At 39.5% G+C, this 24,842-nt stretch overlaps 1 protein-coding gene across 9 annotated transcripts in view; it reads left to right on the top strand.

The window, feature by feature from the left end:
- The window catches only part of arhgef28a (Rho guanine nucleotide exchange factor (GEF) 28a), a 390,430-nt gene that overhangs the window by 325,448 nt on the left and 40,140 nt on the right, over positions 1–24,842 (top strand). For all 9 annotated transcript variants that reach the window (XM_059974562.1, XM_059974561.1, XM_059974559.1 and 6 more), the window contains 3 exons: positions 6,395–6,442; positions 14,332–14,820; positions 19,213–19,525. In XM_059974562.1, coding sequence (XP_059830545.1) covers positions 6,395–6,442; positions 14,332–14,820; positions 19,213–19,525 — 850 coding nt within the window. The remainder of the gene's footprint in view (positions 1–6,394; positions 6,443–14,331; positions 14,821–19,212; positions 19,526–24,842) is intronic.

The raw sequence follows: 24,842 nt of genomic DNA, 5'->3' as shown, positions 1-24,842 counted from the left end.
GTGGGTATTTCATACTGATGCAGTATTCTGACTAAGTAAAGATCTTAGAAGGATGGAGAGAGGTGGACATGTGGTGAAAATGAATGTATCAATCATTTTGCCATAAATTTTACCATACTAAGGTAGGAGGTGTTGTGGATAATGAGGTGGATTTTCAAAGCTTGCAGGGAGATTTATGCTGGTTAGAAGAATGGGCTGAACGTTGGCAGATGGAGTTTAATGCTGAGAAGTGTGAGGTTCTACATTTTGGCAGGAATAATCCAAATAGAACAGAGTAAATGGTAGGGCATTGAGGAATGCAGAGGAACAGAGAGATCTAGGAATAACTGTGCATAGTTCCCTGAAAGTGGAGTCTCATGTAGATAGGGTGGTGAAGAAGGCTTTTGGAATGCTGGCCTTTATAAATCAAAGCATTGAGTACAGAAGTTGGGATGTAATGCTAAAGTTGTACAAGGCATTGGTAAGGCCAAATTTGGAATATTGTGTGCAGTTCTGGTCACCGAATTATAGAAAAGATATCAATAAATTAGAGAGAGTGCAGAGACGATTTACTAGGATGTTACCTGGGTTTCAGCAATTAAGTTACAGAGAAAGGTTGAACAAGTTAGGTCTCTATTCATTGGAGCGTAGAAGGTTGAGGGGGATTTGATCGAGGTATTTAAAATTTTGAGAGGGATAGATAGAGTTGACGTGAACAGGCTGTTTCCATTGAGAGTAGGGGAGATTCAAACTAGAGGACATGATTTGAGAGTTAGGGGGCAGAAGTTTAAGGGAAACACGAGGGGGTATTTCTTTACTCAAAGAGTGATAGCTGTGTGGAATGAGCTTCCTGTAGAAGTAGTAGAGGCCAGTTCAATTGTGTCATTTAAGGTAAAATTGGATAGGTATATGGACAGGAAAGGAGTGGAGGGTTATGGGCTGAGTGCGGGTAGGTGGGACTAGGTGAGATTAAGGGTTCGGCATGGACTAGGAGGGCCAAGATGGCCTGTTTCCGTGCTGTGATTGTTATATGGTTATATGGTTATTAAATTGATTTTTAGTGTTGCAGTATTTTATATCTGTACTTCCTTTGTCTACCACTAGATGGCAAGAGATAAATGAATGACGTTTTTCCAGTTTATTATGATTTTTTTCCATGTCAGAGATTCAAATTACTTTATGCTAAGGTTTTTTTCACAAGACACATTACTGATTTCATATGATTTGGCAGCAATACTTTGTTTTGACAAGAAATAGAATTTATTCTTTGACAATGAAGTATTATATGTCCCTGGAAATTAGATCAGATTGTGCTAGTTTTATCAAAGTTCAAAGTAAATTTATTATGAAAGTACATATATGTCACTATATTCAAACCTGAGATTAATTTTCTTATGGGCATACTCAGTAAATCCAAGAAACATTATAGAATCGATGAAAGACCACACCCATCAAAGTGGACAAACAACCAGTGTGCAAAAGACAGCAAATGCTGCAAATATAAAAGAAAAAAAAGGAAGTAATAAATAAGTAGATAGATAGGGAATAAATATTGAGAACATGAATGAAGAGTCCTTGAAAGTGAGTCCATTTTGGTGATGGGGCAAATGAAGTTATTTCCAACTGGTTCAAGAACCTGATGGTTGAGGGGTAATAACTATACCTGAACCTGGTGGTGAGAGTCCTGAGGCTCCTGTACCACCTTCCTAATGGCAGTGATGAGAAGAGAGCATGACTTAGTTGGTGGAGATCCCTGATGTGAGATGCTGCTGTACTGTGATAGCTCTTCGTGTAGATGTGCTCAATGGTTGGAAGGCCTTTACACAAGATGGACTGGGTCATATCCACTACATTTTGTAGGATTTTCCATCCAAGGGCATTGGTGTTCCCATACCAGACTGTGATGCAGCCAGTCAATATACTCTCCACTGCACACCCATAGAAGTTTGTTAAAGTTTTAGACACAGTATTGAATCTGTGCAAATTTATAAGGAAGTAGAGCTGTTGCCGCACTTTCTTCGTAATTGCACTTACACGCTGGACCCAGGACAAGTCCTCTGAAATGAAAACACTAAGGAATTGCTGACCCTCTCCTCTTGTGGAGGAGATGTTGTTGCCAATCCTAACTGAATGGGTCTGCAAGTGAGGAAATTGAGGAACCGATTACACAAAGAGGTATTGAGGCCAAGGTTTTGAAGCCTATTGATTAATTTTGAGGGAGCAATAGAAGTGAACACTGAGCTGTAGTTGATAAAGAGCATCCTGACGTATGCATCTTTGCTGTCCAGGTGTTCCAGGCTTGAGTGAAAGTCCAATGAAATGGTATCTGCTGTGGCAGTAGGCAAATAGGAGTGAATCTAAGTCGTTCCTCAGGCAAGAGTTGATGTGTTTCAACACCAGCATCTCATAACACTTCAGCAACCTCTCAAACCATTTTTTCACAGTGAATGTAAGCGTTACGAGATAATAGTCCTTATGGCAGGTTACCATGTTCTTCTCGGGCACTGGAATGACTGAAGCCTGGTTGAAGCAGGTGGTACCTCAGGCTGCCGAAGTGGGAGGTAAAAGATATCGGAGAACACTCCAGCCAGGTCTTTAGTACTCAGCCAGCCACCCCCATCTGGGCCGGATGCTTTTTGTGAGTTCACCCTCCTCTCAGGTCAGCCTCAGCGATGGAAATCACAGTGCCATCGGTGGCTGTGGGCCTTGTTTTTATGGTCAAAGCAAGCATAGAAGGCATTGAGTTCATACAGGAGCAAAGGCCTGTTCTCATTCAATCCCTGCTACAGGTGTCAAGCATCTACATTGATCCTACTTTAGTCCAGAACTGCCACTTCGCCCGTGAGGTGGCTTTCCGGCGATCGTATCTAAACCTCTTGTATCTTACTTGGTTGCCAGGCCTGAACTCTCCTAATCTGACGCTCAACAGTTTGCAGATCCCATGGTTCATTCAAGACTTCTTAGAAAAGTCAAATCAAACTTGAGTAAGTTGCAGTTTTGGACATTTCCTGGACAAAATTATGCCTGGACCTTTCCTGTCATGAATCACCCTTGCGATCCTGACTCAATTTCTGCAACAGGGAATCGCGTTCTAGGTTGATCTCTAAGTGTTGCACCTTTTGGAATATTGCAGGAGAGCTGAGCCCACATTGACCTGGGGATATCTATCATTGTGTACTTTCAAGACAATGTAGTCTGACTCTGGCAGTAGTAAACAGATTTATTAGCAAAGTCAGTGTTCAATGGTGGAGAGGCCTTTACCCACGATGGACTGGGCCGTATCCTCTACTTCTTATAGGATTTTCCATTCAAGGGTATTGGTGTGTCCATGCCAGGCCATGATGCTACCAGTCAATGCGCTCTCCACCACACATATATAGATGTTTGCCAAAATTTTAGATGTCATGCTGAATCTTTGCAAACTCCTAAGGAAACAGAGGTGCTGCCATGTTTTCTTTGTAATTGCAGGGTAATAACTGTACCCTAAACCTGGTGTTGTGGGATCTGAGGCTCGTGTACCTCTTACGCAGTAATACAGGTTAAGTACCCCTTATCCAAAATGCTTGGGGCCACCAGAAGTGTTTTGGATTTCAGACTTTGAAATACATAATTAATAGCTTGGTATTGCCATCATTTCTGACTCTGAATTTCAGCGCTACCAGTAAGCGGTCTTTGCCTTACACTTGTTCATCACATATGTTTACTCAACATTATTAATATTAATGAAAATACTGTAAAATGTGTGCAAGATAACAAAACTAGCGCGGTATCGGGAGCACACCTGAAATCAGCTGTTGGACAACAACAACAATGACAGCCTTTCAGTCTCACCGTGTTGATTTAAAGGTTAATGTACACTGTACTTGTATTTTACCTTTTTACATTTTATGTAAGATATAAAAACAATCAACATTATAGACTGTTGTACTGCTGTTAGATTTTAATCAGCGACTATCGTCAGAATCTCCAATGAATTTCTCTGCTGCTTCACGACCAGCAGACTCTTTTATCTTCAAAATTTTTTAAATCTTTAAAAATGTATTGCCATGCCTTCCTTAGATTTCTGCAACTAGCCAGCTGAATGTTTACAGTTACTTTCAATTTTCAGTTTGTCGTGATAGATCATCGCTTGTTTCATGATCAGCGCACTGTTAGTGGCATATATTCACTGCAAAGCTGATGAATCCACTCTTTCAATACACAGTTGAGATCTCCACTTTATGCTTTATGCAGTGGTTTTTGATTTTTCATTAGCTTCTGTTCATTACGTGTGTGAGGTCACTTGTCAGAACGGTCTGTGATGTGGAGAGACCTGCGCATTGCCTGGATCCTCCCCAGTGCCTTGTGGAACTTCCCACTTCTGACAACACTCAAAAAAACGTTGGATTTCAGAGGTTTTCAGATTTTTGGAATTTTGGATGAAGGGCACACAGCTGCAGTAGGGAGAAGAGGGTATGGCCTGATGGTGAGAAGGGTTTGATGATGGATGCCATCTTGTTTACTGATGCAGAAAAATAATCCAAGAGTTTCTCCAGTTGTTTCTGCAGGCTACTTATCATCTCACCTCAACCCACCTCACACTTTCCCAGCTCAACCCATCCAAAGCTGCTTCTTCACTCTTGTGTTGCATCTTTCTATGCAGAGTTTTTGCTTGCTAGTGATTATTTCAGCCACGTTGATAGTTTGAACAAATATATTAGTTGTAACTCTGCCTCCACTCATATAAGGCTTTTCTTGTGTACTGGCAGTAACTGCCCAAAAATACTGCAATATTTCCAGTATAGAAGCAAAAGATTGTATTGAAAATGCTTTGGCATATTACCAATGTCTTGTGCACTCGGTGCACCAAGAAAACAATTACTGACGTAAATCACTGCACAAATTAACCTGAAAAGTCTTTGCTTTAAAATCTGACTGAAGATCTCAGAAATTTCATGAAAGATAAAATGCAGCTGAGGGAATGGTATTTTGGAATCTTAGATCACTAGATGATAACATACAGAGGAAAACCATCTATCTCATCTTCGCATCATTTGTTTTTTTTTAAAACTTAAGCATTTTTTGGTTGCAAGAGGTGATAGCGTAGAAGAGCTGAATCAAAAATTTGTGAGACATTTCTTATTTATCGCTAAATGATATAGTGGTATAATAATTTGTCCACAGACAGTGGCACATTGTACTAAGTTGTCAAATGCATTTTCGGAGGCAGAATACAATACACTCTTGTACTGATAGCCTGAGTCGGCAGGCATCTGCTTTTAATTAATTCTTTAAACTGAAATAGAATCCAAGAGACTTTAAATCTGTGATTCTTTAGTCTGCCACGAGATGGCAGAAGGTGAACAAAGGGGAATAATTAATTTTAGTCTTTATCTTGCTGAAAAAATTACTTTATAGAATTTTTTTTCTTTGGCAAGTTATTCATTTTGCAAGATCCATCTCGTTTGTTTTCCTGTACTGTTTATTCAGTCAGTTCAGTGAGCAGACTCAGAATATAGTACATTAATTTGAGCTGCTTTTGTTTGGGCTCATAAGGTAGCCGTGTGATTATGAATGCAATAAATCAAAATTGTCTCTGGAACCATTCATACATGATGGGAATGTGGAAAACAAAAGAAAACTGCTTTTAATTTATTACAAACAAGTGAAAATTTGCTGATGCTGGAAATCTGAGCATCACGCAGCATCGCTGACAGGTTTCGGTTCGAAACGTCGACTGATTACTCTTTTCCATAGATGCTGCGTGGTCTGCAGAGTTCCTCCAACATTTTGTGTGTGTTTCTTTAATTTATTACCGCTGTAGTTATTATTATGAAACTTACTTGCTGTCCATCTTAATTCTATGATTTAGTTCATAACCTTCCCCTAGCTTTACTTATGGAATTTAAATTAAAGCAAAATGTCCTTGCCTCCAAGAAGTTATGAAAATATTTTTGAAAAGGTATAGCACCTATTCACCAGAATGACACCAAACTTAGAGAGTTAAGTATAAAATCTCCAAAATCCTAGCTTTTAGAAGTTTAATGACAATTCATTGTAGTTAGAAAAATGTAATTACTTAATAAAAGAGATGCAGCTAATATATCCTACAGATGGGAGGCTGCCGAAGTAGCAGGTATTGTCATAAAATGAGCATTAAGCCATGTAGGATATTTAGGAATGAAGTCCTGACAGGAGGCAGGGTGGGAGTCAGTACAGATGGGATACTACATGTGTCAGTAGATGCTGTCCTCCTATCATTCAGGTGTTCCAACAACCAAAATTAGTAATATCATTTTCTGTTTCATAAGGTGCACTATAATTTCTAAATAACTGCTTTTGACTCACTATTTAACAGCCGATAGTATATTATCAGAAAAAAAGGAGTGAATATATTTTTCCATTTACTAAGTAAATATTTTCTTTCTTCTTGTAGATTGTTCACAGTGTGCAGAACCTCACTCAGCTTCTATACAGTTTACAGGTTAGTTAATTTTGTCTTTAATCATCTAAGTCCATTTTGGATTGACTTGTAACTTTTCTACTCGTAGCAATATCTGTAAAAACTGGATGTGCAGAACCCTTTGTCTGATCGGTACGGATGAACCAGGGTGTTGAGTTTGGCCTGTGATGTACAGGCAGTCCCCGGGTAACGTACGAGTCCCGTTCCTGAGTCCATCTTTGTACGGAAGTTGGAACAAGTACATCCGGTATTATTTAGCGTCAGTTAGTCAAACGTTTGTCTTAGTATATAGTATATATTTTACCTTTCTATGCATATAAAACACTTAAGAAACGTATGTATTCCAATAATTAAACCACTGTGTTGCTTAGTAATAATTGTAGCTTTCATCGGGGCTGGGCCTTTCACATGCTCCATTATTCTCACTTTATCCATTATCCTTTAAAATTGTTCTGATCATTGATCGACTGTAGCCTAACACTTTTCCAGTGACCGATGGCATTTCACCTCTTTCCAAACGCTTTATTATTTCCACTTTATTTTCAATCGCGATCGCTTCCCGTCAACGGAACAGAAACACTGCGGGCGGCGGGTCCCAACCTGCGCTGGCTTCCGAGGCCCACTTGGTCCTAAGGACCACCCCACTGAGACAGGCTAAATGGGACAAGTGGGGGCTGTGCTGGGTTTGGGTATTTGATCCTCCTCAATATTCCGCGTGGGAATTTAAACTGGAGGTGGCAGTGTTTTTTTTTACGAGGTCGAGTTGCGAGCTCGACATCAACCCGGCACGGATGGTACGGGAGTCACTGGATCGACATCCGTTCTCGAGGCCGGCACTGATCTCACTGTGACTGTGCCACCAGCTGACCGGAACGGGTAGGGGGCAGACAGGGTCAGGGTGAATCTTACTAAGAAAATTTTAAGCCAAATACAAAGTTAAACACTCAACACAGTGTCAACGGCAATGACTTAAAATGGCGGACTACATCGCAATCTGACTTAAAATGGTGGATGGCGTTCTCCTTCCTCGGTTCGTAAGTATGAGTTGTCTGTAAGTCGGACATTCATAACTCGGGGACTACCTGTATTTGCAGACACGGTAGTGTAGCGGTTAATGCAGTACTTTACAGAAACCAGCTGTAAGATCAGAGTTCAATTCCCACTACTGCCTGTAAGGAGTTTGTGCGTTCTCCCCGTCACCGCATGGGATTTCTCCAGGTGTTCTGGTTTGCTCCCACATTCCGAAGACGTGTGGGTGAGGCTGAGTGAGTTGTGGGCACACTATGCTGTGGCTCTTGCGGGCTACCCAGTGCTGTCCTTGCTGATTCGATTTCATACAAAGCAACATATCTCACTGTATGTTTTGATATAGATGTGCGGATAAAATTAATCTGTCGGTTGTGGTTCAGAAAGCTCCCATATTGAGATTGACATTGACATACGTGATACTGCTGGTAACCATGAATCTTGTGGTTTGACAGCCATTGTCATGTTTTCAATGCATGAGGAAGACTTCCTGCCACTGTGGTTAAGATAGATATCACCAGCAAGATTGTAACTAATAGATTTCTGTAAGTGTCGGTATGAGAAACATTTAAGCTGCGAAAATATTATAGACTTTAGTGATTGATTGGTGTGACAGGAGATTAAGGAGTTCTTGTTCACTGTAAAGCTTCTGAGATTGACTATTGTCAAATGTACCAAGGTACATTGAAAACTCTATATGCATATAATTTCATTACAGCAGTGCACTGAGGTAGTACCAGGGAAAACAACGACAGAATGTGGAATAATGTGTTAGAGTTACAGAGAAAGTGCAATGCAGGCAGATCATAAAATGCAAGGCCATAATAGGATAGTCTGTGAGGTCAAGAGTCCATCTTATTGTACTAGAGAATTGTTGAATAGCCTTATAATGACAGAATAGAAGCTGTCTTTGAGCCTGTGACTACATGCTTTCAGGCTTTTGTATATTCTGCCTGATTGGAAGGGTGAGAATAGAGAATGTCTGGTCTTTGATTATGTTGGCTGTTTTACCGACACAGCATGAAACATAGACAGACTCCGTAGAGGGGAGTCAGATTTTGCATTAAAGCAAATAGACCGTAAGCTATAGGAGCTGAATTAGGCCATTCGGCCTGTAGAGTCTGCCCCGCTGGCTGATTTATTATTCCTCTCAACTCTATCCCCCTGCCTTCTCCCAGTAATCTTTGATGCCCTTTACAAATCAAACACCTATCAAACTCTGATTTAAATATACCCGATGACTTAACATCCACAGCTGTCTGTGACAATGAATTCCACAGATTCCCCATCCTCTAGCTAAAGAAATCCCTCTTCATCACTCTTCTAAAGAGGCGTCCTTCCATTTTGAGGCCTTAATGTAAGGGTATGAAAGGTACATGTAGGAAAATGTTGATAAAATATTTTGTTTAAGGAAGGATGTGTTTGATTTGGAGCAGGGCAGAAGAGAATCACTGATTGATCCCTGGTTGATGGTGGGATGCATGAAGAAGGTTTATACGCGTTGGTCCATGTGCATGGATAAATGAGATGTGATCTTCCTGAGACTTATACAATTCTGGTTGGAATAGACTGCGTATCTCTTTCCATCAATGAGGGTAATGAAGAGATATGCTTTCAGATTAAGGTGTTGCCCATTTCAGATGCAGATCAGGAGGAATTTCTTCTCTCAATTCATCAGTGATGAACTTTCACAGTTCACTGTTCCAGAAATCTGTAAACGTGTTCAGAGCTATTCAATATATTCAAGGTGAGAATTGGTAATGAACCATCCCATGCCCACACATAACGTAGTTGGCAAAAATGTTGAATGATTTGGTCCTGAGTATGTTTTGCATGCACCAAGAATGTAAAACATGCAGATGATGATGATAATTCTCTGTTGATGCTGGCTTGGTGCCACCCCTGCAAAGGTAGGTTTCATTAACCCAGCCAGAAAAAAAATGTGACCTTTTTAGTAAGTACCTGAGTTAACTTTGAATGGATTTGGAATGGTCTCCATCACAGTCTATGCTCCTGAACTTCCTTCTCCACAATGTCTTTTATCTTCCCGAGTTCAGGTTTCCCTCTGATGTAGTGAACAGAGCTAATGATTGCACCTCACACAAAATGCTGGAGGAACTCAGCAGGTCAGGCAGTGTGTATATATATCTGTGTGTGTGTGTGTATATATATATATATATATATATATATCTATATATAGGGAAATAAAACATAGGCACTTTGAGCTGAGATCCTTCTTCAGACCACCCCACCAGTCTCCACGTTCACTGGACCATTCGTTGCAATTTCTGCCAGCTCAGTTATGATTCCCAGACACATTTACACATCCCATCCCACTTACAGTATTTTGAAGGGACCATTCCTTTGCATTTTCTTGTACCAACCATTTGCCCATCCCCTAAACACACCCCATTCCCTCCCCGTTCCCTATGCAACTACAAGTGGGAAGAGTATGATAAAAGGTCACAAGGACTCGAGGGTTATAAGGAGCAGGCAAGCAGGCATTATTCCTTAGAAAATTGATTCCCAAACATTTTGAGTTAGTGACCCCTGCAGCCATTACATAAAAACTATAAAGAATTTTGATTTATGATACACAGTGAAAGAAAATAGGAACTCCAAATTTAGAGCAGTGCCAAGTAATTGAAAAATTATTCAAATCTATTTAAAGCTACAAATAAAATTATTTGTTTATTTAATTACAGTAAAAACAATCTTCATGAACAATTTTAGAGTGTACATTAGTAGTCCAACTATTCACTGCTTCATTGCTTTTTCACCTTTCAGTGAGATGGATGGCTTGGTGCAGTGATATCATCAAGCTGAATGTCACTCAGGAGGAGTCTCAGATCCCCAAGTTCGGTTTCCTTGTTTTGAAAGAGGGTGGGTGTTTGCACTGAAACTGTGCTCCACCGAATATGGTATTGGAAAGGAAATAAAGAACACCTTGACCTTTTTCTACCATGCAGGACAGCATTCAGAGATTTCTTTCTGAAACCAGAAGTCTTGATATGATTTTTTGAACCTTGACTTCAACCCCCAAGTCATTTTTTAGCAAGATCAGTTCTGCCTTTATGCTTTCTGTGAATTCCTCATTACAAGTGTACAGGAGTGGATTATTCAGTTTCCTTACTTGCAGACCCATGTCAGTTCAGGTTGGCAAAAACATCACAATCAGCCGAGGTGCACCACCAGACAGTGTGCTTAGCCCCCTGCTCTGCTCCCTTTACGCTTATGACTGTGTGGCTAAGTACAGCTTCAATGCCAGTTTTAAGTCTGCTGATGACACCACTGTCTTAAGCCAAACCGAAGATGATGATGAATCAGCATATAGGCGGAAGGTTGAAAATCTAGCTGAGTGATGTCACAACAACAATCTCTTACTTGTGTCTGTGAGACTAAGGAGATGATTATTGACTTCAGGAGGAAGAAACCAGAGGTACCTGAGCCAGTATTCAGAAGAGAGTTAGCAACTTTACATTCCTTGGTGTTATCATTTCAGAGGACCGATACTAGACTCAGCATGTAAATGAAATTACAAAGAAAGCACGGCAGCACCTCTACTTCCATAGGAGTTTGCGAAGATTCGGCATGATATCTGAACCTTCGACAAACACCTAAAGGTGTGTGGTAGAGAGTATATTGACTGGTATGAAAACTCCAATACACTTGAACGGAAAATCCTATGAAAGGTAGTGGAGTTGGCCCTCCCCACCAATGAGCACATCTACAAAAAGTGCTGTCACAGGAAAGGATCATCCATAATCAGGGAGTTCCACCGTTCAGACCACGATCTCTGCTCGCTGCTACATCAGGAAGAAGGTAGAGAAGCCTCAGCACTCACAGCATGAGGTTCAGGAATAGTTATTACCCCTCAACCATCAGGCTCTTGAACTGAAGGGGATGCCTTCTCTCAACTTCACTCACCCCATTATTGAAATGTTCCCACAACTTATGGACTCGCCTTCAAGGACTCATCATCTCATATTTTTGATATTTATCACTTATTTATTCTTTCTTTCATTTTGTATTTGCTCAATTTGTTATCTTTGCACATTGGTTGAGCACCCAAGTTGGTGTGGTCTTTCATTGATTCTATTATGGTTATATCATGTATTCTGATATATAGGAATTATTGAGTATTCCCGCAAGAAAATTAATCTCATGGTTGTATATGGTGACACGTATGTACTTTGATAATAAATTTACTTTGAACTTTATTACCCAGTCTGGAATTTACTTTGACAGAAGATCCTGAAATCTCTCTGACATGTCTTTATGTAGCTCATCTAGGTGGGCACAGTACATTTGAAGATCATCTTCTGGTGTTCTTTCTTTCTCTAATAGCACAGGGAGTTTCAGAAATTGGAAAAAGTCAGGATAGCCAATGTTGCACCTAGATAAGGTTATCTTGAACAAAAATGTGGAGACGACTCATTAAGCTTTGATACGATTCACTGTTTCCTTGCAAATGAAGATTGATTTTATTAAGCTTTGCGAAGAATTGTGACAAATAAACAATGTCATGCCAAATATTCTGGAGTTGATTACTGATGAAACATTGGAGTCTTCAAAGGATTTTATCAGGGTTTCAAAAAGCACATAAAAGCATCTCGGGCAGTTTCCTTTTGAGAGGCATCTGACTTCTGTGTGCAACAGCAGGCATTCAAACTGTTCATCATTCTCAAAACAAAGCTCTCGAAATAGTCGAGAATTGAGAGCATGTTTGGTTGGGGTTGACCATGGATATGGTGTCCTGCTGTCTACTGCTGTGAAAATAGTATTTAATGATATATGCACCTGATCATTTAGTTTTTTTGTGACAAAGTGCTGCCTGTGCATTGCACACTGAATGGGAAATACTGTATGTTAGGTACAGTTTTTTCAAGAAATTAGTAACCCTGCTGTGGTACCCTGTCATTGATGGTGCCCCATCTGGTGCACAAGCAAGAAAGTTAATAGTCAGAATGTCTTTCTCTTTGAAAAATTGCTCAGCAACCCAAAATATTGACTCCCCTTTTGTATCTGTTTCTAGTCCACTTGCAAATATTGACTTTTGACTCATGTTTCCATTTTTATGAAGTGAGCAAAACCAAGGAGCAAAGATTTGTTGCCTTGTCCAAATGCAGAGCAAATTCTGTTCTGAGTATGTTGCACAATTTGTCTTTCACTTTCTCAGACATTTCATCGGTTCGTCTTTGAACAGAGTTGTTGCTGAGCAGAATCACTTGTATTATTTGGTCTGGTGATTTTATGCAAAGCCATACTCAGAACCTCCCGTAGTGACAGAATCAGTTGTTAGCCAGTTGTACAGGGCTTTCCAGATTTAGCAATGAGCAATGGAATGTATGAAACACGCAAGCTGTCATTGTCTTGTAATGAAGTGCTGATGAACGTGTTTAAAATGTTTTCCATTTCTGAAAGTTTTCACTAAGTGACTGAAAATAAGCCAAGTTCTTGTTTGCATTATCAAGTTCATGTACATTTATACAAAAGAATATATTAACTATACAACCTTGAGATTTGTTTGCTCACAGGTAGCCACAAAGCAAGAAACCCAAAAGAACCCAATTCAAAGAAAAAAAAGAGTGTATTCTCTTCAACTGTTCCAGGAGTCTGGAGGGTTTCATTGCCTCACTTGATAAACTGTTTCACACAACAGATGGATTGGCTGCTGTTGTCTGCTGATATAAATCCATATTTTAGATACTCCACTCCACACTGTCTACATTTCTTCTTTGTTTGGTCTGCTTCTGCCATTTTTGTGATTAATTAATGACCATTGTGAATTGCCAATCATTTAAGTCCAAACTCAAGTGCTTCAACCGATAAAGGGGAGAGATATGACATCATCATAGCTCAAGCAAAACCTGACTCTCTGTCTGAAGGTACATAAGCTGGGGCAGTGATGTCTCGAATGGGCTGTGGGCTAGAAAAATGTGGTCAAGACCATTCAAAAGGGCAGATTCTTAACTTTACCCCATTGAACGGCATGCCCTAATTCTCAGGAACTGCATACCTATAGAGTATGGGAATTGTATTAGCTAACAGGATTTCTTCAGTCCCGATTTCTCATGATATACCAAATGCAGAAGTGTCACATTGTTTTTCAACAACTATAACACACAGTGAGCAATGTTTAAGAGAACGGTGGGTTAGCAAGAGATGAGGTGATTAAGTGATCATTGTAATCAACTATGGGTCACTGAGAAGCAAATAAGTGATCCATTTCTTTAGTTAAGCCTATTATCCTTCAGCTGACCCCCTTGTTACTGAGCACCCCCACTTCCCCTTTTACCTATATAAGTGATACCTTGGCTATCATTTATATATTAGAAATTCCTTCTGCCCCATTTTGGGGAAGCACTGCTTTAGACCATAGGAGACTGAGAGGTGATCTTACCAAGGTGTATAAAATCATGAGGGACATAGGTAGGGTGAATGCACTCAACTTTTCAGAAGAAGAGGTTAAGGCAGGTACAATAACTACATTTGGACAGGGTGGGTATAGACGGCTATGGATCTAACAAGGAGAAATGGGATTAGTTTAGACGGGTAACTTAGTCAGTAAGGATGAGTTCAATCGAAAGAGTTGGTTCCAGGCTGTATGGCACTGTGGAATGTTTTTGCTACATTAAAGGTACATAAAAGGCTTTGAAAAATTATTTCATAATTGCTAGCTGGTGTTGCACAAAATGAACAATTAATTTAAAGTAAATTTCTGTGCTTTTGAACTTGTGGGTAAATATCTGCATCAAAGTGCACAGAAATGAATAGGTGTATGTTAGAGAAGAGAGCCATACTGTTCAGGCGTTCAATGCTGGATAATGTCAATCTGTACTATGATTACACATGCTCTGCTCACTCTTGGGCTTTTCTTTCAGGCTGCCGTGACTGTTCAGGACAGTTACATTGAAGTGCAACGCCTGGTCTTGCAGGAGCGTGAACGATCCGCTCACACCCATGGCCCCCGAGGAAATATGCTTCTTGAGCAGGAGAAACAGCGCAACATGGAGAAGCAAAGGGAGGAACTGGCAAACGTGCAGAAGCTTCAAAATCAGCTGCACGCCGAGCAGCAGCGCTGGGAGCAGGAGTGTGACCGTAGGCAGCGGGAGCAGGCGGCGCGAGAGAGCAGACTGCAGGAACGCGAGCGTGAATGCGAAGAGCAGGTGCAGCAGCTGGGGAAAGAACGGGAAGAGCTGGACAGCCAGTTGAAGGAATACCAGCAAAATCTGGAGAGATTGAGGGAAGGCATGAGAATGCTGGATAAAGAAAAAGAAAAGATGGAATTGCAGCAGAGGCACCTAAATGCCTGGAAGCACATACGGCAGCGAAGTCTCCCAGTGATGATGTTACCATTGGAAACCCCTCAGGTACAGAGGATTTCACATTGATAAAATAAAATCATATAACTGGTTTCAGAGAAATTGCTTCCTATTGGTAGCCTCTACTTGCACTTTAAAAGCATTGTCAGTATCTGTTCCTGCCTACAGATAAATAATGAATCATAACAAACACAAATCCTATGCAGTGATACCACATTCTGTTCTTAATAACTATTTATGTGGTATAGAATCACGGGTGGCAAACCTATGGTACATGCCTTAGATGGCACATGCAAAACTTTTTGTTGGCAAGCAGCATATAGTGTTGGCCCTCGATTCTTTAAATCCCATCCATAATAAAAAGAAAGATATTGATTATTTTTGCTGCCAAATGGAGTAACAAATGACTTCTTTCAACCCAAGAGCTGTAAGTTATTTTCACAGTGAACATCTCATGGCTGCCTGGTGCTAGCTAAATAATACGAGAACAAGCAATGTCGAATGATATCCTTTGTGGTAAAAATATAAAAGTGATGCTATTTTTCTGTTGTCTTTTTTAAAGATTGATTTCAATAATTTTTGAATATGTTTTCTAAAATGCTTTATTTCAATCTGCCTCTGTTATAATTTTATTAATAGTAAAACAATGAATACTAATAAAGAAGCAACAGGATTCATTCTTTTTCCTTAAAAAGTCCACAATTATTGTTACTAATTCATTTATCGTTAATAATCTCTGCTCAAAATTACAATGGCATCCAAGGGAGTTTTTTTTACAAGATTATCGCCAATACAGGCACCACTCTCAGAAAGAATGATAACCTCCTAGGTCAATGATATAGGTTTTATGGAGCGTCTTTTTGAAGAGAGGCACAGAGGAGGTTCCTTGAACTACAACAGCTGAAAGCACAGCCATAAAGTGACTAAATTAAGGGATATGCAGGAAGTCAGATTTGGAGAGCATTGATAACTTATAAACTTGTAAGACTGTGTAGGAGATATAGGGAGGGGTAAGATCAAAAATGGATTCATTAACAAGGTGAAAATTCTGATTTGAGGTGTTGCTTGAGCAGCATCCATTATTGACCAGCAGACTATGGAAAAGGCAATTAGGACACCGCCACCAAACCTTTAGATGTTGACTGAAGTGCATTAGAAGGGTCACATCTGGAGGCACAGGCATGTCTGAGGGTGTGCCTTTTGCTTCTAGGTGAGCTAGGGTTGTGGGGAAGGGGTGGTATTAGGTTGGTAAAGGTGGGCGATTCTGGAACATATCTGAGATGTCTGAGGTTCAAGTTTGAAACCAAGAACACAAGCAATTGATTCAGTCTCAGATATTTGCAAGGGGGAGACAAAGTGTTGATGACTAGAGATTAGAGTTTGTGGCGGGCTGAATCAAAGTGACATACTACACAGTTCATGAAACCACCAGCCATCAGCCACTTCTGGCTACCTCTGACTTCCCTATGTGTTCGATCAATTGCTGATCTCCATCTCCACTACTCAATCACTGATGAGCTCAGTGACAGAATACTGAAGAGACAGTCAATCCATTGTCCACCAGCCCCACACATAGTGTGTCACTGTGTTGTCCATATTTCATGTACAAGAGCCATTGTGGCAGAGACTGAAACTTAATTAGAATGCTCCAAATAGGGAAGAAGAGATATTACACCTTAATCAATAACAAAACAAAACCAGATAAACTGAAATTATAGGTTCTGCTTTATGAACTTTACATTTAGATATCATAGAATTATGGTTATGCAGCACAGAAGTGCACCCTTGCCCACCACATCTAAGCTAACTATTTTACCTATCTGTCTACACTAGTCCCATTTGTCCACACAAGGTCTATATTCTCTATGCTTTGCCTGTATAATTGTCTGTCTAAATGTCTTTTAATCATAGTGATTATATCTGACTCCACCACCTCAGTAAGCTCCAAATATCAACTCACTACAGTTTAGTCATATAGGTTCCTTCTTAAATCAAGTAACTGAAAAATTCAGCTATACATCCTGGGATGAATTTTAAATATGGGTGGGTGTATTATGTCAGAGGAAAATGGCAGAAGCTATCTTCAAATCCACTTCTTTCCTTTGAAATGCTGCCTGTAGAACGTGTTGGCCGTATTAAAACTTAGCATGAAAAGGCAGGAAAGATGGTCGCTTGTAAGTGCTCCTAGAGGACTACCTGTGAGGCAGAGGAAGCAACTGATTTTCCCTTTAGGCTCAGCAAACTACCCAATAACTCCTGCCACCACGCCTCTCTATCATCTGTCAGCTGCCACCCCTCCCGTTACCTGGTTCTCCCCCAACTACCAGCAGCTGCCACACTGGTACAATTAGAATATCATTTGATGGACCATTTTCCCTCAGTCTGGATATCACCTGCACCATAGCTACCATCTTCCCCCCACCCCTACTGCTCACACCATAAAAGTTAATTGGAACAGAACAGTGATGATGGACAGAAATTAACTCCCTTGCCTCTCACCTCATCATTGTTAATAATGTCGGCTATAATTCTGCTTTAGGATAATATGATCAAGAGATAAAGTGTTTGTTCATTTCTGCTTGTAGGTGTTGTTTTATGCAATAAAGAATTCTTCACTTATCTACACTTTGGACGTTGGGTCCATGTTACTTGTGGCATATTCCAGTGGCAGGTGCCCAGTTGTTTTGAGACTTCCATTGCCCATTCATTTTATTGACATTTCTAAGCCTGGGTCTCATTACAATGAAATTACAAAGAACTGCACCAGACTGGTGCAGTTTATCAAGAACGATTCTGTTTAAGAATTTTTGTTACACACTCTGATGAAAAATTGGAAAGTTAATCTATTAAATAAAAAACACAAAATGCTGGCAGAACTCAGCAGGCCAGACAGCATCTATGGGAGGAGGTAGTGACGATGTTTCGGGTTGAAACCCTTCGTCAGCAGAGTTATTCTATTGTTTCTTTTCAGCAGTATCCAATATTTCTGATTTAAAAATAAGAGCCATTAACTTTTTCCTTACTAATATGAATTTATAATTTGAAATTTTTGATGTTTCACAACACAAAATTGTGCATTGAAAATGCAATGTGCTAGCTCCAATTTTGCAGGAGACCCGCCTCCAGTCCTTGAAGCCACCTGCTTCACACACTCCAGAAAATACATTTCTATAGTAGATGATGTCCAAAGTGTGACAGGTTTGTCCTTTCTCCAGAAAGGTCATTCATTTGTCAGCTCCACCACTATGGAGATAGCCAAGGGCATCAGCCAGAGTTTGGATTTTAATAGAGGGAAGGAGAGAGGGGAAATGGTTGCACAGAGTCAACCTGTGGTTGGGATGACATAAACGCCAATCCTGCCTTGAGATTTGGGTTCAGTTACATTGGCACATAGCAACATTAAGGGATGGCATCCAAAATTGTGGTAATATAGCAGTGGTGTGGTGTCAAACACATGAACAAAGAACAAAAAAACAGCAGCAGCAATCTCTTTGACACCACTGAGAGCAATTACCAGGAGAATAAGGTACCCTGCCTCTTTTATCTGATGCCTTCATTATATATACTGTTCAAAATAAGTTTTTGTTCAAGTGAATGATCACTATTCTATTATGATTGGATAACCCTATAAATAACTGACATAATGTACAGTTTAAGGATTTAATTAGAACTGCTCTGTGTTTCTACCAATTAGATAATTTGCAATATATTTAATTGTTGCATCTCAAAACACCATTGAGACAATGACAAGCACAAATGATTATGAACTAATGGAAAGTGTGATTACAAATTTGTAATGATCATAATTTGCAAACCATCAATTAATATCCTTATTTGAAATTCATTGTCAGTCATCAAAATGGTCTGTCACTCAATGCACTTATTATATACTAACAGGAAGTATTTTAAGCTCTTTTCCATTTCTCTGTTTAAATGATTAATAATGTATTTCCTTAGCTTATCCTTGTAATGAATGCAGTTAAATACAGCAAAAAGTTATATAGATATCCAAGAACTTAAATGAAATTAACCAGAACTGTGTTTTTAATGTAACCTGCTTCAATTACACATAGCACAAATGGCCAATCAGGATTACATTAACTTGCTAGAGCAACACTCACAAAATGCTGGAGGAATTCAGCAGATCAGGCAGCATTTTGTGTGTGTTGCTTAGAATTTCCAGCATCAGCAAAATGTCTTGTGCTTATAGTAACTTGCAGTACTATTTTGGAATTGGTTAAATAAAAAAAATCCAGGTTTGCTCTTTTTTTTCCTTCCTCTTTTCAGGAGAATTCTCGCCCTTTACATTCTCTCTTTAACATACATTTGAGATCAGAACGGATCGTGGTAGCACAGCAGATGAGTGTACCATGTAAAAGGTTTTTACTACTACAGTAAGTAGCATCAATGATTACTTTTCTCATCTTATATATCCTACAGGCCCCCTCTCACTCTCGAACAGGAAGCCTGGATGGCACACCACCAGATACAGCATCCATTTTTGTAAATGAGGCCGCACTCCAGTATTCTCTGAACAACCACCAGAGACCAAACAGTGTTCAGACATTTTCCGAGTCTCACAGGGTGGAGAGCTCCCTGGGCTCCATTATAAGGATTAATGACAACTTGAAGCATGAAGTTCCAGTTCAGCTTCTGAGTACAGCCAATCAGCTCCTGAAACTTACAAGTGTCCAGCAACAAATCCCAACAAAACTAGCAAGTTTTTCCAAAGGAAACAAGGAAAAAAACAAAGGTAATCTTTTAATTATTGTATTGTACACTACCTTTCTATTCTGACTCATTACATTGAGTAAAGCACTTAGGAAAACATGTTTAGATAGAAGGAAACACATATTTTGCCTGCATATGTAGGGTGGTTGCTTCTCTCTAGCCTGTATTTTACCTCAACATCCTCCGTGGCCAATGTAGTTGAAATTGTACTTTAACTAAACACCAATACAACTGATTATTTGTTCATTAAAAATGTACTGACTATAAAATTGGCTATTGATTTGCCTCACTGCAATTTATCATGTCTGTTGATTGGCCTTATGAGACAATCTGTAAATGTGATAAGTTATCCTTTGTTTGCTGTTGTTATACATTGCAGAATTACTATATATGCTTTCTAACAAAAGAAGATCCTGATATAGAAAGGTGCAAGGAAAAGAAAAATTTAAATAGGCTTGCCATAGAGTGAACTGTAGTATTAAAAAGTATTCACTCCATTGGAAGTTTTCATGTTTAATTGCTTTTACAGTTAAACATTTTATGTTTTTCATAAAATTATGAAAGGGTTAGATAAAATAGAGACAGGAAAGTTGTGTCCACTAAAAGGTTGGATAGATTTTTTGCATAGAAGGGGAATTGGGAATTATGGGGAAAAGTCAGGTAGGTGGCAGTGAGTCCACAGCCAGATCAGCCATGATCTTACTGAATGGCAGCACAGGCTTGGTAGGCCAGGTGGCCTACTCCTGTTTCTATTTCTTATGTTCTTAAGGCATTGAATCACAGTGCATTTAATTTGGCTTTTTTGACACTGGTCAATAGAAAAAGACTCTTTTGTGTCAAAGTGAAAACAGATCTCTACAAAGTGATCTAAATTATAAATTACAACTATCAAACACAAAATAATTGATTGCGTAAGCATTCACCCCTTTAATATGACACACCAAATCATCACTGGTGCAGCCAATCGGTAAGTCACATAATTAGTTAAATGGAGATCTGGTTTTGGAGACCTGTGTACAGTCAAGGTGTTTCAAATGATTGTAGTAAAAATACACCTGTACTGGAAGGTTCAAGTGCTGGTAAGGCAGTATCCTGGCAAAATATACACCATGAAGACAAAAGAACACTCCAAGCAACTCTGGGAAAGGTTATTGAAAAGCACAAGTCAGGAGATGGATGCAAGAAAATTTCCAAGTCACTGAATATCCCTTGGAGTACAGTTAAGTCAATCATGAAGAAATGGAAAGAATATGGCACAACTGTAAATCTTCCTGGAGCAGACTGTCCTCAAAAACTACGTAACCATGCAAGAAGGGAACTAGTGAGGGAGGCCACCAAGAGGTCTATGACAACCCTGGAGTAATTACAAGCCTCAGTGGCTGAGATGGGAGAGACAGCACATAAAACAACTGTTGCCCAGGTGCTTCACCAGTCACAGCTTTATGGGAGAGTGGTAAAGAGAAAGCCACTGTCGAAAAAAACCCAAATGAAATCTGAGCTAGAGTTTGCCAGGATGCATGTGGGAGACTCTGAAGTCAGCTTAAAGAAGGTTCTATGGTCTGATGAAATCAAAATTGAGCTTTTTGGCATCAGACTAAACGCTATGTTTGGCATAAGCCAACACTGCACATCATCAAAAAACACACCATCCCTATCATGAAGCATGGTGGTGGCTGCATCATGCTGTGGGGGTGCTTCACTGCAACAGGCCCTGGAAGGCTTGAGAAGGTGGCGGTTAAAATTAATACAACAAAGCACAGGGAGGGAAATCCTGGAAGAAAACCTGCTGTTGTTTGCAAGAGAACTGCAACTTGGGAGAAGATTTGTTTTCCAGCAAGACAATGACCCCAAACATAAAGTCAAAGCTACGCAGGAATGACTTAAAACAACTAAATTAATGTCCTGGAGTGGCTAAGTCAGAGTCCAGACCTCAAACCAATTGAGAATTTGTGGCTAGGCTTGAAAAGGGCTGTTTACTCACGATCCCCATGCAATCTGACAGAGCTTGAGTATTGTAAAGAAGAATGGGGTAAAATTGAGGTGTTGAGGTGTCCAGATGTGCAAAGCTGATAGAGACCTATCCACACAGACTCAAGGCTGTGATTGCTGCCAAAGGTGCATCTACTAAATGCTAACTTGAAGCGGGTGAATACATATGTAATCAATTATTTTGTGTTCTATATTTGTAATTCATTTAGATCACTTTGTAGAGATCTGTTTTCACTTTGACACAAGAGTCTCTGTTGATCAGTGTAAAAAAAACAAATTAAATCCACTGTGATTCAGTGCTGTAAAACAAAAAAAAACATGAAAACTTCCATGGTATGGAGGGGGGAGGGTTGAATGCTCTTCATAGGCACTGGACATCTGAATGTTAGCAAGATATTGCCTCTCCTATACTAAAGAACATTTTTATCATAAATTACATTTTTTACATATTAGAAGTCTGTCAGAATTATGTTTCCTGAGCTGTTCAATATAGGTCATTAATAATTAGGAAATGGGTTCATCCTGCATTACTTGGTCATCCGATTGATTGAATTGGGAAAGAATAAGTCAATTCATGTCTTTTGGATATTACTTCACAACCAGTTATGTTATTTTTTGAAATACAGTTCCTATGGTTTTGTAAACAACTGAAGCAGACAGTTTGCATGTAGCAAGATTCCGTGAATAGCAAATGGCACAGATCACAACACACACAAAATGCTGGTAGAACACAGCAGGCTAAGTAGCATCTATAGAGAGAAGCGATGTCGATGTTTCGGGCTGAGACCCTTCGTCAGGACTAACAGAAAGGAAAGATAGTAAGAGCGTCTTGGCCTGAAATGTTGACATCACTTCTCCCTATAGATGCTGCCTAGCCTGCCGTGTTCCACCAGCATTTTGTGTGTGTTGTTGTTTGAATTTCCAGCATCTGCAGTTTTCCTCGTGTTTGCTCTTTAAATGGCATAGATAGTTGTTTGCCATGGATCCTGGGATACAATCACTAATCTAGGTATTGGAAGAATTCTCTTCATCTATATTTCCTTCTGTAGACAGAGGAAGTTTTATCCACTGATCCTTGACATTCAGTGGTATTTCTATCCTCATTCCATGGCTCAGCATTGACTTGAAACCCAAGAGGACCAGCCATATAAGTGGTTTTGGGCAGATATTTGGGGGTGAGGGTGATTTTGTGGATTTGGAAGTACTTGCTGAAGCTAGTGTGGAATCACAGACTCTTCTGCAGGTGGGATGAAAAGTGCTTGGTGGTGTGGGTGGCAGAGTAGTTTGTTAAATGGTGCTCTTCTTCTACTACTGACATGGGGCTTCTGTGTTGGCGTAGTGCATGGACTGAAGCTTTTCAATATCATCTCAAAAGCCCTGTGATTTCTGTGGCTTCAAGAGCAGGTCAGATGCTGGTTATCATGCGATGGTAACAGGAGAGGTGGCGAGTGCTTTCAAAAGTTTCATTGTGACTTGTATGACTCATGATTGTAACATCTGTATCCACGACACAAAAAATAGTGTATTATAAAGTATGTCTGTACACGGCGATAGTGCAAAGCACTTCATAACAAAGTGGCCTTGACAGTAAGATAGGTATCATTAATGGCAATCAGGATGAAAGCTTTAGAACGTTGGGATATGTATAGGCTTGTTATTTAGGCAGATATCTGGAAAAGGCAACTCAGTCCAAAGAAATAAGAAGTAATGCTTTTGGAAAGTGGATAATAAATAGGAGAGTATTGAAAGAACAGAGAGACTTTGAAGTTTGCACCCACCAATCCTTCAAGATAAGTCAAATGGAGGTTAAAAAAGGCTAATGCGATGCTGTCCATTATTAACGACAATACATACCACACCAGTTACACCACAGCCACAGTACTGCTTACAGTGCTGGTCATCCATTACAGGAAAGATGTGATTTCACTTGAAAAAACATTGAGGAGATGTGCAAGACCGTTGCCAAGATTGTAAAGTTTTAGTTAGCATAAATAATGGAATAGGGTAGGGTTGTCTTGTTTGGAACTGAGGAGCCGAAAACAATCAAGAAGTATAAGATTATGAAGGGTCGGCATAAAGAAAAGAGAAAACATTTTGTTTCCCTTAACTACAGCACTGGAACCAGGGCTCATATATTTAAGACAATGATTAGAGCAAAGATGATGAAAATATTTTAAATCTTGGGGGAGTAAAGATAGAAACCCTCATACATTGTTTTAAAATTATTAGGATATGATTTTAAAGAACTGTATCCTCCAGGGCTCCATTTTTGGGCTGGCTATCACTTTTTGACTTGCATGGACTTGATGGACCAAATGGTCTTCTCTGTGTCATAAATTTTCTATGCTTGTAGCACCTGTTTCAAACCCAACTCTGTTGTGCAAACCAATCAATAATTCTGTCTTTTAAGGCGTTAGACATCCAAACCAGCCGTTCCTGGTGAAATCAGTTATATAATAATTGTCATTAGCTGCAATTGTTATTTTACATACAGTATTTCATTACTGTACAAATTAATTATATTGATGAGTGGTGGGATCAGGAGAACAGATACACAATGTAATAAAGGTTAGAAATCAAAGATAGGAAAGGTGCAAAGTACTGGGTTCACTACTAGAGGAAAGAATTGAAAAACAGGGAAGTTATTTATATTTGGGTAGACTCAGGTTTAACCACATTTGAAGCACATTGACTATTTTTGGTGACTCTATTACCAAAAAAATTAAAAATGCTGAAAAATGCAGTGTAGATTTATCATAATGTCTCCAGAACTGAGGGGCTATGCATTTCTTGAAAGATTCAACATACTGGGGCACTTTACACAAGAAAGAAAATTATTAACGTTTGACTCAGTAGAGACTATATTATCATGAAAGAGTTTGGGTAAACTGCAACAAGGCATTCCCACTGGAGAAAAGAGCTTGGAACTATAAAGGTAGAATATCCAAAAGGGAATTCAGAAGGATCATCTTTACCTAGAGAGCTTGTTAATTTAGAGGGTTGTAGACACAAGCAACATTGATGTAATTAAGTAACGCTAGATAAAAATTCTGCAGAAAAATGTGCGATACGAATTTTAAACCTTTTTCAGAAATGACATTTGTTAATTAATAAATTTTCTTAACCAAAGGTATTATGGAATATGGGGAAAGGTCAGGCATTTGAAGATATGGTCTTAGTGAAAGGATGAAGAGGCTTGACTGACTAAGCAGCCTACTCCAATTCTTGTAATGCTAAAGAAACAGTTTTGGGATTAGAGTGAGTTTGCATGGAGCATAGGCACCAATTAACAGAATGGCCTTGTTCATACAGTATGTTTGAGTAAGTGATATTGTCAGAAACTAAATAGA

This window comes from Hypanus sabinus, chromosome 7 (genome assembly GCF_030144855.1).
Source record: "Hypanus sabinus isolate sHypSab1 chromosome 7, sHypSab1.hap1, whole genome shotgun sequence".
Taxonomy (NCBI): Eukaryota; Metazoa; Chordata; class Chondrichthyes; order Myliobatiformes; family Dasyatidae; genus Hypanus; species Hypanus sabinus.
Note: the sequence above shows the minus strand (reverse complement) of the source record. Positions and strands in the feature narration are given on the sequence as shown.